This window comes from Euprymna scolopes, chromosome 6 (genome assembly GCF_053919585.1).
Source record: "Euprymna scolopes isolate OS-2025 chromosome 6, ASM5391958v1, whole genome shotgun sequence".
Classification (NCBI taxonomy): domain Eukaryota; kingdom Metazoa; phylum Mollusca; class Cephalopoda; order Sepiida; family Sepiolidae; genus Euprymna; species Euprymna scolopes.
Genome location: NC_136487.1, coordinates 103,983,817 through 103,998,861, shown reverse-complemented (window position 1 = coordinate 103,998,861; position 15,045 = coordinate 103,983,817). Strand labels below are relative to the sequence as shown.

At 35.6% G+C, this 15,045-nt stretch overlaps 1 protein-coding gene across 5 annotated transcripts in view; it reads left to right on the top strand.

Annotated features, from left to right (window-relative positions):
• LOC145277829 (uncharacterized) overlaps positions 1–15,045 on the top strand; it is a 432,180-nt gene that overhangs the window by 37,575 nt on the left and 379,560 nt on the right. For 2 of the 5 annotated variants that reach the window (XR_013868210.1, XM_080129738.1), the window contains exon 1: positions 1,201–1,341. The exons of 1 other annotated variant lie outside the window; for it this stretch is intronic. Coding sequence is in view for 1 of the 4 variants with exons in the window: in XM_080129738.1 (XP_079985864.1) it covers positions 1,284–1,341 (58 nt within the window). In the remaining 3 variants the exon portion in view is untranslated. Of the gene's footprint in view, positions 1–454; positions 617–1,200; positions 1,342–14,428; positions 14,989–15,045 lie in introns of those variants that run through there. 2 more of the 5 variants (XM_080129739.1, XM_080129740.1) reach the window with 2 other exon arrangements.

Here is a 15,045-nt window from a genome sequence, read left to right as displayed (position 1 = left end):
GAGTTAAGAAAAGATCAAATATGGTTTGTGGATTAGTGACTAATTGGAAAATTATAGTATAAGGGCTAGGGTCTGTTTCGAAATGTGCCTTAGGTGTTAGTTTTCAAGTAAAGATAATCACCAGCACTTTATCCCATCTAATGTAAGAAAGATATAGTCGCTAGTTAATATAGATCACTTATAATCTGGGCACAAACTGTGGCTATTAGTTATCTATTTTATAGATATTCTATAGAGTATAAATAAAGGTTAAGCTAATGCATCCCTTAGCAATAGAAATCTATAGATGTTTAGTATTTATCGATTTTTAAAGGGTCAGCTTTTATTTTTGGTCATTTTCTATATGTCCTTGCAGTTAAATGGGTTGGTAAATAGCAAAACAAAATAAAATAAATACAATAAGCAAAAGTTCAGCTAGAATTCGTTACTGTCAACTTTCTCTCTTAACTTCCAGCACGTGTTCTGCCAACCACCTCTGCCAACAGGCATTTTATTAGAAAACTGACTCCATTCCATTTGCATACGTGTGCAGTGGAAAATGAGATCTTGTGAGATTCCGCGAGACTACACCTTATAAATTCATGGCTGCCATCTTTCTCTCAGATCCCATCTGAAGGTAAGTCGTATAACCACACAATGCACACACACTCGGGCGCTTTCTTCTTTAATTATTACATTCAACTCTACAGTCCTCTGTATAACTTGCTTCAGATTGATGCCTGTCCTATTTACTTGTCTCCCTACAAGGGCAAAATTAAGCATAAGGTTCGTTTTAATGTTGGGAAAATCTAGCTCCACAAAATGGAACACTCTGGATTGGAACAAAAATTAAAATTGCCACAATTTAGAAGGATTTCTTCTTTACTGACCGAGGACAGAATAGACTAAGAGTAATATCAGAACAAAAGGCTGAGGAAACAAAAACGTTAGTATTGAACAATCTCTGTTCTTAAAAAAAGAAACATTAACTTAGTCATTGCCAAACTTAAAAAAAATATGCTAGTTATAAAAACTCTACTATAATTATCAAGATCCATCTGTTAAAATGTTAAGTAGAACTAAATGTTAAGATGTAGAAGAAGAGAGGGTAACGCTCTAATCATTAGATATTATTGAACACATTGTCACATGCTGTGTAATGTTTGACGTGACACATGTCAATCACATTAATGAAAAGAAAGTTGTTCGATCCGGAAACAGATGGGAAAAATCATTAATTATGAGCAAGGACATCCAAATAAATTGTTCTATTGAATGTCATTAAATGTCATTGAATTGTACCAATGCAACAATCATTGACGAATTGGTTAAATGAAAGGATTTTTTGCCAAGGAAAAACTGGTAAGAAAATAATATTGTCAATATTCATCAATTTTAATTTTAATCTGAAAGAACCAGATTAAAATTAAAATTGATAAATATTGACAATATTATTTCTTTTTTTTTTTCCCATCACGTTCACTGTTTTTTTTTTGTTTTTGTTTTTCGATTTTTCAAGAAGTTTTGACATTTAAACAGAGTTATTTATGCCATTTTTTTTTTGTTCAATTCTTTATTTTGCATCACGTTCGTTGTTTTTTTTTGTTTTTGTTTTTCTGATTTAAAAGAAAATGTTATAACATTTAAACAGGGTTATTACGTTCGCTTATTCTTTATTTTCCATTTTGTTTTGATTTACCCCCCTCCTTACATCTCACCACACCCAGGCAACGCTGGGTACCCCCGCTAGTTAATATATATAAAAGAAATCGAAAGGGATATGTGAGGTGCTGAAAAAGTTATTACTTGACTGGCTCCATTTCAAAATAGGGAGCGTGAGACAAGGTAGTTCCAATTGTTAAATCGGCATAGTTTCCAATGTATTTTTTTTTACTCGTGAGTCACCACATCAAGGCCTGAAGGCCACTCGAGGATAAGGGTTAATGAATGTAAGGTAGTAGTGAAGTAATTGTTAATGATGTAAATTAGGTCGAATTTGATTATTTATGAGGGCGACTTAACAGGAACTTGTTTACATTAGATTTGAAGGCTACCATGGTGTATTTAGCCGGGCAGCAGTGTTCCAAAGGCAGGCAGTTCTGGGAAAGAAGCTTTGTTCATGGAATCTGTGTTTACATTTAGGCACAGATAGAGAGTGGGGAAATCATATATCGTGGTTTTAGCTGGTTGGGTTGTTTTTTGTGAAAGTTTGGCAAGGGAGGACCATAGATTGGAGTTCAGTCGAGCACACCATGAAAATAGTGATAGAGCAGAGACATGCTCACAACGTCTCTTCTGTGAGAAAGAGGTTGCAGGGAAGAAAAAAGGGCATTGCCTACTAGGTTTCAAAGCCAGTTTTGAACTCTATCAAGGCTGGATAGGGCATACTCCTGCCCAGATGTAGCAACAGTAGTCCATTGTAGGGCACACCTGGCTCTTATAGATAGAGGATCACATCAGCAGTGAGATACTTACTGGAGCAGTAGAGTGATCCAACCATTTTTTCCAGCAATCTTGGCAACAGATTTGATGTATGTGTTCCATTTCAGATCAGGAGTGAAGGTCAGCCCCAGAAGCTTGTCAAGACATGGGGATTCCCTAAGACGAGAGCCATTCATTTCAATTGGAGTGTAATGGGGGTCAGAGCGATTATGATAAAAGGAGAGAAGCTGGGTTTTAGATGCATTAAAATTAACCAACTACCTTTTTCCCCATTGCACCACATTCTCAAGATCAGAAGAGAGAAAATCAGAAACATCTTTGTCATTGCTGGCCTTTGAAGTGTTGCCATACATTGCAGTGTCGTCTGCATAAATGTTTACAAATGGCCAAAGAATGTGATTTGGGAGATCATTGATGAAGATCAGGTACATGATTGGACCCAGGATGGAACCCCGAGGCACACCAGCATTCATACAGTGAGTTTCTGATTTCTGCCCATCAATGACGACTCTTATAAACCTATCATTTCTGATAGGATTTTATAACTGAGAAGATATTCGCAGTTATTCCATAATTGCTGATCTTGTGAAGTAGACCTTTATACCACACTCTATCAAAAACCTTTGATATGTCAAGAACTATTGCTCTAAAGACAAAGCCTCCATCAAGCAATTTGCTAATTTTGTGTAATATAACAGTTTATACATCTGCTGTAGATCTTGCAGAATGGAAACCATACTGCATGTCACTGAGCAGATTATTTTTGCTGAGATGGTTGACCACTTTTCTGTTTATCACAGTTTCCAGCAACTTACTCATGACACACAGGAGACTGATTGAGATGATCGATCACTGGAATTTTTAAATACAGGGCAGACTGATGAAGTTTTACAAATGTTGGGAAGCATTTCTCTTTTATGCAATGTTTAAACAGTTTTGTAAGTATGGGAGCTAGTTCTGGTTGAAGCTTTTTGAACACTCTGACTGGAATGCTGTCGGGGCCAGTTGCTTTACTAGAATCAAGGTTTTTGATAAATTTGGCAACATCATGTACAGAAATTTGTATGTCGCTTAGTGTGTTTTCAGTCACAGGAGGAAATATGGAGGGTAGGCGATCCTGATCGCAAAGGGTATAATTTGCTGCAAAGAGTTTTGCTTTGTCAGATGCTGATGAGATTACCTTAGGTTCATTGAGGATGGTAGGGATAGAGGACCCTGTTTGTTATTTGCCAAAACTGGTGAGAACCAAGCCACTGCTCCGCTACTTTAAACTTGGCGTACTGAGCATACAAATCTCTTGTATTTTTTATTACTCTTTTACAATGGTTGCTGGCAGTCCTAAAGCTGGCTTTACATCTATTACGTTGGAAGCAATGGAAATAGTGACTTCTGTGCGCAATGGCAGCAGCCCATACTGGAATGAACCACGGCTAGCTGTTGGCTTCAGGTGGAATTTTTTGGAGGGTATGAAGTGGTATACACCCGCAGTTAACCATTCAGTCAGGTCTAATACTATAGAGGACATATTCTTTTTGAACATAGAGTGCAAAGGTATATCTGATATGAATGTTCAGAAGTCATCCCAGTCAGCTATAGAGTATCAATACACAGTACGATGGAGAGATAAATCAGGACTTATTACATTTTGTTTTATCTTAACTGAGACATTTGAGTGATCGGAAGATCCCAATGGAGACAGAACGGAGGATGAACACATATCAGGGTAAGTTGTAAGAAACAGATTATATTGTTTGTTGGAATCGGGTATACGGATGGGTTCTTGAACAAGGCAATCAAGAAATTATGACAGTCCCTCCCCTCATCATCCGTCCTGTTTGAATGGACTAGCCATTCAATGTTTTGAACATTGAAGTCTACGCAGATGCGAATGTTAACCGAGGGATGAGTTAACGGAATAGTGTCAATGATAGAAACTCCACTGTTATGGGGTCGATCGAGAGCAAATATGAATGCTGTGCTGTGAGCAAGTGCTACTCTGAAGCACATGTAGAGCAAATTAGGATCTCTGAGATATCCCGACCACATCTAAAGCCATCTTTAATTTAGACATATATATTCCATGCCCATGATGATTTTGGGGATCAAATATTGATGTCGAATTTGAATATTCGGTAATCTAGAGAAATGGTAGGTCCAATGACAGTTTTGCACAGGAACAATAAGTCTGGTTTAGTCTCCTGTAATTAGATTTCAACCTCTGAAAGGTTGGAACGCAGACCCCTGATGTTAGAGAAGGAAACCTGGTAGTGGGGGTCTATGTTGGGAGTTGAAGTTCTGGGTTTAATCTTGTTTTGTTTCTTGCGATTTTCTTTTTTTTTTAGGGTTGAGAGATGTGAAGAAGATCGGCAGTTGTTTGAGCAAAGCATAGAGAGAAAAAAGGGGGGAAAGAAGAATGATTTTTGCAATCATAAGATAAAGCCATAACAATTACCCACATAATATGGCATCAAGAGGCTCCACCAGAAGCTACTGTATGATCCAGAATCCATTCACCAAATGACAATATAGTAGCCCCAGTACTTTGTACCTGTTGATAGGACAGCTTGCTAGGGGGGATTAATCCAAGGTTCGAACCCCTTGAATATCAGGCGGATTATATCAGCCCAAGTAAAACGTTTACCTTCAGGACCCTTATTAGTGATATGGCCACAAAGATAGAGATAGGGAGAGAAAATAAGGACATCTCAACTGACTGTTCAGCCTAGATTACAACTATTCCCTTTATCAGAAACATCACTCATAGAATAAACAAGAGTTACAGAGCTGCCAAAAACGCATCCATGATGCATTTTCTACTCTCCATTAAAAAAAACAAAAACAAAAAAAAACTAAGTCTTATACTTTTTTGCATTTCATGACAGAAATATCAATGATTTCTTTCACTCAGGGTTTAATACTTCTGTATATACTCTTTATTTGGATATTGATTTGAAAGTAATTAAAATCATTAAATACACACACACACACACACACACACACACATATTAGTGTTGGGATGTGATTAATCGGAATCGAGAATCGGTAAAATCGAAAATTTTGGGAGTATCGGAATCGGTATCCGAATCAGAAAAATTATAGCCTTCTTTCCGATTCCAAACCGATTCTTTCCATATTTTTTTTTTTTTTTTTTTTGGCAATAAAAAATAAAATAAGCTCAAAATGTTTTTTTATTAGATGTTGTTCATTTACAACACAGTGGCGTAGCTAGACCTTTTGCCGCCCGGGGCGGTAGTAAAATTTGCCCCCCCCCCCCCGCATTTGGGTGGCCGGAAAATTCGTCCATGTGGAAAAATTCCGTGGAAAAATCCGTCCGTGGAAAATTCGTCCATTTTATGCTAGGTAGGAAAACTGGTCCATTATTATTAAGTTAACATTTATTCTGTAGTTGCTTAATTTTCATACCTTGCGAAAATTAATTCTATGGTATCTAATTTTCCTAAATTCAATTAAATTAAAATTAAAATAGGAAAACTGATTTTTAATATTTTTTATTCATTTGAGATTTTATCTGTTTTCCTTTTGTTTTAAGTAGATGGTGGGGGTTGCCCGGGGTGATTTTGTCCCCCAGCTAGCAATTGTAAAGTTTACAAGGAGTTATAAAAACTATGCTACAAAAACAAACGTTTGATACTTTCAAAGTCTTAGCCTCATGAATTGGACAGTAATAAAATTAATGAATTCAAACTTTCGCATCTAATGTTATTTCCTCTTTGATGTCGGTGTATATACACCCAAATATCCAACTTTCTTTTCGCACCTATTCGATAAAAATTTATATGAAAGTTCCCCTTTAAGTATGAAATCTTTCTGAGGTCATTTTGTTTTTTTGGTGCTTGGCCGAAGCCTGGGCTTGGCCCTATCCTGTTAGGTCAGCCGGTCACTGAGTATATCTCCAGAAATAATTAATGCTTGCATTTTTTAAACTTAGTGATTGAAATGAATTAAAGCAATTTATTCTCAATTAATGGAAATTTTGAAAACTCCAAACTGTTAAACTATTTATCAAGTAATAATTTACAATTGCGTTTGGAGTTTTCAAAATTTCCATTAATTGAGAATAAATTGCTTTAATTCATTTCAAGATCGGTTTTTAATGTAGAGAAAGTTCAACCTAGATTAAAACAAAAAAAATTGCCTCAATCTTGAAGGATACATTATATATATATTTGTTTATATATATATGTATATGTATGTATCTACACGTATGTATGTATATATGTATGTATATATTTATATTATATGTATACATATATGTATATATACATATATATATATGTATGTATATATGCATATTTATATATGTGTATGTGTGTATATATGTATATATGCAGGTATGTATGTATATATGTATTTGTATGTATAAATATATATATATATGCACATATATAGTTATAAAATAAATACGTATTAATTATAATGCTCCCATAATGTTGAGCATAATGAGAGCCGAAAGGTTACATAGAGAATTTATGCAATTTACAAATAAAATAAATTTACATCGTATTTTGAGGTTATTCTCATTTTAGTTTTAGTGATAATTTAAAAATAATAAATATTTATAATTATAATTAGTACCAATAATGAAAAATTAAATTAAAAATTTAAAAGAATCGGTTTTGGAATCGTAAAATAGGGACACATTTTTCCGATACCTCCAATACTTCAGATTTTTACAAACTTTCGGTATAAAATTTCAGATTTTTTGTTAGCTTTTATATATTTTTATCCTCTCAAAATGCCGCCCCTGACATGTGCTGCTTGTAAATAAGAGACACATTTTTCTGATACCTCAAAAATTTCCGATTTTTTACAACATTTTCAGTATAAAATGTCAAATTTTTTGTTAGATTTTGTTTATTTTTATTTATTTTTTTCTACTTTCTATTTTTACTCTCTCAAAATGCCGCCCCCTGACATATGCCGCACGCAAAATAGGGACACCTGTTAACGAGCATCTCTCCCCCCCTCTCTGGCTTTCTTACTCTTTCTATTTTCTCTCTCTGTGTCTCTATAAGAGAATAGAGAAGGAGAGAGGGAGATGGAGAGAGAGAGAGAGAGAGAGAGAGGTGAGTAAACGTGGAGGTAGACACGTTTACCAGAACCAAAGGTCAGCTGACCAAATTACGTATGTGTGACGTGGTTGGCTAGATCTGGGAGATTTGATTTGAGCTTCCATGGTCTCCCCCTGGGGAGGGGGGAGACGAACGCTGACGTGTGTGAAGAAGAACTAACACAAGCCGATTTCACTTCCACTTCTGCAGAACCTCTGGGGAAAGTGAAATAAAAAACTATAAAACCATTTCATCGTCTTGGAGTGATAAATCTTCGTCAAACAGGTATCAAGTCTCCCTCCAGGATGAGAAATTGCCAGATGGTTAAACAGCGAGAACAGAGGTAGGTTCAGAAATTACATGTCACACACACGATTCCCTTTATGATAATCAAACACACAACCATTTATATTAGAGACAATCACACGGAATCTTTCTTATGTTATATAGAAAACGTAAAATGTGCCCCTAAATGAAGAACTCTATATAACATATTCAAATGTAACGAAAGCTCAATTTGGTCCCCCTCAGGATAACCTCGATGATAAGAATATATAACATATTCAAAATTTGGTGTTCGTCGACCAGTCGCATCACCGATGCGATAATCGAACCTGTGTTTAAGAAAATACAACGTGGAAGCATGGAGATTTAGTGTCAAGAAGAAAGAAATAGACTAAAAAAAAAAAAAGAAAAAAAAAGGACAAGAAAAACAATAAAATATATGGAAAAAAAAAGAAAAAGAAAGAACAGTAAAAAAAAAAATACAAATCAACACACACACAACGTAGGGTCCATTAAAACACTAGGCGAATTAGAAAAATAATTAAAAAAAAAAAAAAGAAAGAAAAAAAAAAGAAAAGCAATACACACGTACAACCTTTTCACGAAGAAAGAAAAGGAAGACATACAGACACATAGATGTAAAACTTTATATATAGAAAATAGTTTAAAAAAAAATGTTTATCGTATTGGGAATTAGCTCGTTATGAACGAAGAAAAATATCACTTAATGTCAAAATTAGAAGGGAAAAACGAAAAATTACCTTATTTTGAAAATTTTTAACAGCCAGTGAGAAAAAAAAAAAGAAAAAAAAAAGAAATAGAACATATGACTGTAACGAGCCTTTACCACAAAGATAAACATGTTAATGTTGTTATGAATATTTTGTGTCATTTTTAAACTGTGAACTAAGCGTAACTTTTAATGAAAAACAATATGTACTGTTGATGAAAAGACAATGGTCATGTCCTGTAAAATGATTTTTTTTCTTTTTCGCTGATTGTGCGAATTTTTTCGTCGGAATTTTTTTTTTTTTTTTTTGCTGACGTGGACAAAATTTTGTTGTTTGGATTTTTGTTATTGCTAAGATGGGACTTTGTGATTGCTTATAGGATATTTTTGTATTTTTTAATTTATTATTTTTATGTAATTGATGTGTTGTCAAACGGTATTGGCAGAATTTTCTTGTTCTTTGACATGTATTTTTTTTTTCGCAGAATGGTGAGGTGAAATCTTTGCTTGTGGGGTCTATTGAAAGAATGATTAATAAAAGAAAGAACGTGTTGTTAATTAATAATCATAATAGTACTAATAAAATAGGGAAAAAGAGAAAGAAATAAGATTTAAACAGTGTAATAAATGATTAAAAAAAAAAAAAAGTTTCGGAAGAGTAAACGGTTCAGTCGGTATTAATTTTAATTTTCGAAAAGTAGAATAAATGTTCTATTCGACATGAGTGACGTTTTGACCACATAAGTAAGAAAAAAAAAAGAGATAAATATAGGGTTAAATAAACTATATGAAGAAATGAAAGAAAAAAGTGGGGCGTGAATGGAATTTAATTTCTGTGGCAAGCATGTTAGAATTTTGGAGAGGTGTTGAATTACATGGGTAGTTATTAATTTCATTATTCTCGGGAAATGATTCGAATTTTATTTTTTTTTATCGTGATTTCTATTGATTTCGAGTAGAATCAACATGGAGCAAGTTTAAGTACTTCATGTGTGGAAATCCGATGTTTTCCGTGAAGCTATGTGTCTTCAAGGCAGGTTGCGCTTACCGACTTTGGAAAAAAAAAGTTTTTTCTGACATAGCAGTAAACGGAATGTATTCTGTCCAGCGTGAGCGGATCTAGTTGTAATCAACTTCAGGGAGCAAATGAAATGCCCTCTGACATGGCGTAAGGGGCAGAGGGGGTGCAATGGCTGACGTGGCCATTATGTTACGAATCGCTCAAGAGAAGATGAATGAAATATGTATGCAAGTACTTAGGAAAATAAAATGTTACCCTATTGTGAATTACAGGTACCAAAATTTAAAAAAAAAACATGCTGGGTGAATTTAATTGGTATTATTAAATTAAATTATTTTGGAATAGATTTGGTTGGTTTAGTTATATTTTAGGGACGTTTAGCGCGTAGTTGCATTTTTTTCATGAGAATTACAAGGCTGTAGAAAGCAGTTTTTTCTGTTGTTTTATTTTTTTTTTTATAAGCCACAGTATTGTCACAAATTAGAAAATTTGGCAGGGGAAATACTATTTTAGAGTAATGAGTACCCTGTTAAAACAATACTAGTTGTTCCAGTGAGTTGGAAGATGCCACGTAGGCCCAATCAACGGCAATAAGTCTTGTCCAACAAAAGTCTGGCGTGCGAGGTCGCGATAATTCCTCAGGGTACGGAGCGACTGGACAGTCGGTACCAAGCCTAATCACGGGGAGATAGAAGAAAGGGAAAGATGCAGATTACGTAAGGAACAAGATAGAGCCTTATTATTTTTTTTATTTTTTTAGAGGAATGTATGAGGGATATCTGGGTTGGAATCTTGGGACTTGCTGGGAATGCGGAAAAATCACAAAGGGAAAGCTACTTAGTTAGAAATCGATGCGCATTAGTTAGGGAGTGATGATTCCGTATCTTGTCGGGTTCCAGGAGCTCAAACAGGGTCCGAGTGAATCAGTGTGAAGGCGTATCTTGGCTTAGACCAACCAAGGAGGTTAGTAGAAGAGCTTTGTGAAGTCCCGAAGTAGTAGATAGAATAGAACAAAGCTCCAGTAATAGGACCACTCAGAGAAAGACGTCAGGGCATTACAGTAAAGGAAAAAAAACTGGGACTTAGGCCTATGCTGAAAGTCGAGAACGCGAGTGGGATGGTTGGGTCGGTAGAGCATCAGACTTTTAATCTGAGGGTCTGGGGTTCGAGTCCCCATGCGATAAAGCTACCACCAACATGGAGCATCCGACGTTCTGGCCGTAATTGCGATATGCTGGCCCCATTTCGAAAAAGTGATCGAAAATGGAGTCTCCATTTGTTTGGCCAAGTGGTCCAAATAAAGAGCAGAGTCAGTGGAAGATATCCAACAATGCGACCGCCTAGACAAGATGTATATCTGCAAAGCTGTATCTTTGTCTAACTTGGAAGCAAGTTAATGTCGAGGAGGGACTTTCGAGAAGCAGCAGAAGGGTTGATAGTGTAGTAGAAGAGTACTGGTGCCTGATCTTTCTTGGAAAAGGGGTGAGTCCGGAAAGTGGAAAAAATAAAGATTTCCTTTCGCTAAACTAGCGTTAGATGTTTCCGGGCCTTACCCAAAAACTCTATCAGGCAACCAATACATAGTGACTTTTATAGATATGTACAGTGGTTGGCCGGAGGCTTTTGCGGTTCCGAATAAGAAAGCAGAAACAGTGGTGCATCTATTGATTGACGAGATTTTTCCCAGATTCGGGGCACCACTGCAGCTGTTAACGGATAATGGGCCTAAGAACATAAATAAAATAATGAAAAAGGCATTAGAGGACCTCAACGTGCATCATGTGACCACATCGTTCTATCACCCCCAGAGTAACGGCAAAGTTGAAAGGTTCCATAGAACAATGCATGACGTCCTAGCGAAGAAAATAGGGGACAATGAACAGTCGTGGGATATATACATGAATCAGATGTTAGCGGCTGTCAGGTTCCATGTAAGCGAAACGACGAAATTTTCACCCTATTATTTACTCTACAATAGAGATGTTGTTCTGCCGTTGGACAATATTCTAAGACCCCGTAGAGTATACTATGGGGATGAAAATCATGAAATCGCTCTACAGGAAATGCATCGAACCTTCACTTTAGTAAGGAGTAATATAAAAAATGCTAGGAAAAAAATGATAGATAGATCTAAGAAGAAAACAAAAGCCGTCGAATTTAAGGTTGGTGATTTGGTGTATTATAAAAACCACCAAAAGCGAGGAAAACTAGACGTACGATGGAAACCGTACTACGTAGTGATAGAAAAGACTGGGCCGGTTTCATATAGAATTAAGGATCAATTAACGGGCTCTGTAACGAAGGCGCATGCAGAACATCTCAGAGCAGCGTCTATTGAGGAGTGGGAGACTCCCACTACAGAGAGGACGTTAAGAAAAGCTGCATTGTCTGTTCCAAAGGAATCTAGTGATTCAGACAGCGAATCAGCCACAGACGAAGCTGATTATGCAATGCAGAGGAGTCGTCATCAACGCGAGGGGTCGGATGAGGAATCTGACGTACCGTTGATGGAACGAAGGATCGTGACACGGAGCATGACGGCGGGACGTGAAACCAATATAGATGAAATCAGCTGCTCGTATCCGTCGTATGCAGTGCACGAGAGTAGAAGTAGGGACCAACCTCTCGTAAATAGAGTTAGTATGAGGTTTGGTAGCGGGGAGGAAGAACAGGAGAGAGGGAATTGTTTAGGATGGGTTAGAAAAATACTCTGTTTGTAAATAGATTAAGTAAACTGGGAACACCGTCCTATTGAATAAAAGAAAAAAATAAATAAATAAAAGATCCCTTATCTCCATGGTTAAAGCAACTGACGTCTTAGGGAAGGATAGAGCTGCTTCTCATTTCAAAAAAGTCATTGGAATGTAAAGTTAAAACTTATGTAATTTGAGCAGAAGCAAGCATAGTCTATCGGATGTCGGCTGCCTCAATGTCAATTTTTAAAATTGGGGTGAAAATACCACCTTTGTTATTTGAAATGAAACAAAAACATACATTGAGAGAGACCCCGAGAAAAGAAATGAAAACAAAAAAAAATGTGTGTGTGTGTGTGTGTGTGTGTGTACGTAATGATGGATTTTGTTTTAATAATATTAAATTATGTCCACAAAGAAGAAAATATATATATAGAAAAATAAATAACTCAAATGCATTAACGGTTATGGACAAGAAAAAAAAGACGTCATTGAAAAAAGAACAATAAATAAATAATAAAAAAAAGAGAAATATGCATGCAATCTAGAATTAAAAAAAAATTATGATATATATATAAAAAAATTTTTTGTGGTATTGAAGGAATGTACAATAAGAAGGGGAGGGGCGAATGAACTGGAATTGGATGACCTCGTCCTATGACGCAAGTCGGTTTATGGGTCAGACGTTGAATGGAGCAAAGTTCGGATGAACTTAAACCCTGACCGACAAAAATGAAACCCGGGAATAAGATGACGTAATTCGGTCGCAAATAAGACCAAATGCAAATATCAACAGGGTCAGAATGTGGGTCGATTACGTAAATCGATTAACGGGAAAATTCATAAAAAGCAATCATAAACAAGTCAAGAGAGACAGAGAGAGGTGACAGCAGAAAAGGACAGACGACGCTCAACTGCCTGTCACGGTCGCAACCACACCCTTCCCGCCACCCTCTCATTCCTTCACCGCCGTATTGATGTGTATATGTTGTTATTAAATAAATCAAATTGCTTTATAACAAAGCGTCTTGTTATTCATAGATAGATGAACAGCGGTGATTCCATTCACTAGACGAGACAACAACATATGCAATATGCATATATGCCCAAACAAACTATCTATCTATCGAGATATTCAAAAATCTCGGATAGCTAGAATATAGACGGTGCTAACAAAATAGACGTCACAGCCATATCACCCAGTATATAACACACCTTTTTGCGATTCCAATAACTACAAAAGTTCCCATTTTTTACAACCTTTTCGATATCAAATTTCAGATTTTTTGTTAGCATTTTTTTCGATTTTCCCCTTTTACCATCTCAAAATGCCGCCCCCATGCCCCCCCCGACGCTCAGAAAATAGGGACACATTTTTTCTGATTCCGATACCCCCCAAAATTCCGATTTTTTACAACCTTTTTGGTACAAAAATTTCATATTTTTTGTTAACTTTTGTTTATTTTTATTTATTTTTTCTACTTTCTATTTTTACCCTCTCAAAATGCCGCCCCCTCAGGTGTGCCGCCCATTACAACATAAGACTGAGAGGGGCCACAAATATGGATTATAAATCTCATTTTCAGATTTAACATTGATTCATAGAGTTTAATTTATTTTATGGTACTTATACAGTTTAATGACGACATTAAAAAATGGAAATATTGAAAAAAAAATTTTTTGTACGTACCTGTTATAGACTGAAGTTCTTTGAAAAAAAATTTCACTTCATTTGATCAAGTAGTTTTTTTTTTACAGCGAAAAACAATTATTTATCACGACGACGTCAACGTGCCCATTTTGGAAATGTACCTAGCAGAATACCTCCATTTTAGGCCAGATTTCGCAATCTAGCCTTTTTTTTTCGCCAGAATGAGATGCGCACATCACATCTGCAATTTTTTTCCGTTTTTTTTTTTTTTTATTTTTAAAGCAGAATACTATTGAACATGCCAAGAAATTGAAGAATGCAAAGAACTGAAGAATTTTTTACGCGATTATTTTCGAAACATGCGCAGTAGTGTTTACCGATGTATTGGAAAATTCAAAATGGTGCCCGACACTCTCTTTAACATGGTAAGTTTGGGAAAAGGTATTATAAATAATAAACTACACAAAATACTATTTAAAAAACACCGAATATATGTCAACTTATGTCACGGTAATATATATTGAGCGAATTTCTAACAGTACTTTGTCTAGTTTATTATTTATAAGGTCTTTCCTGAAGTTACTGTGTTAAAGAGAGACTCTGGCGCCATTTTGAATTTTCCAATACATCGGTAAACACTGTATGCTTTTCGAGCTGAATAAACATGTTACATTGAATAAAAACACTAAAAACATATCCATATACAGTAATACAAACCCTAAGTTTTTTTTTTTTAATTCGAAAATTTCGGTTGCATATTTCTAATTTTTCTAATATTTTATTTTTTTCTTCTGTTACAAATTAAAAAAAAAAAAAAAAAACACTCCAAAAATAGCATCTGTCTTCAAAAAAAAAAAAAAAAAAAAAAATTCTCATTCTGGTGGAAAAAAAAAAGGGCTAGATTGGCCTAAAATGGAGGTATTCTGCTACGTAGGGCAGTTACCGGCCCTTGGGGAAAGCTACCTGCCCTTGGGGAATTCCTGGGCGCTGCAATAACATTTCCAAAATGGCCACCTTGACGTCGTCGTGATAAATAATTGTTTTTCGCTGTAAAAAAAAAACTACTTGATCAAATGAAGTGAAATTTTTTTTCGAAGAACTTCAGTCTATAACAGGTACGTACAAAAAATTTTTTTTTCAATATTTCCATTTTTTAATGTCGTCATTAAACT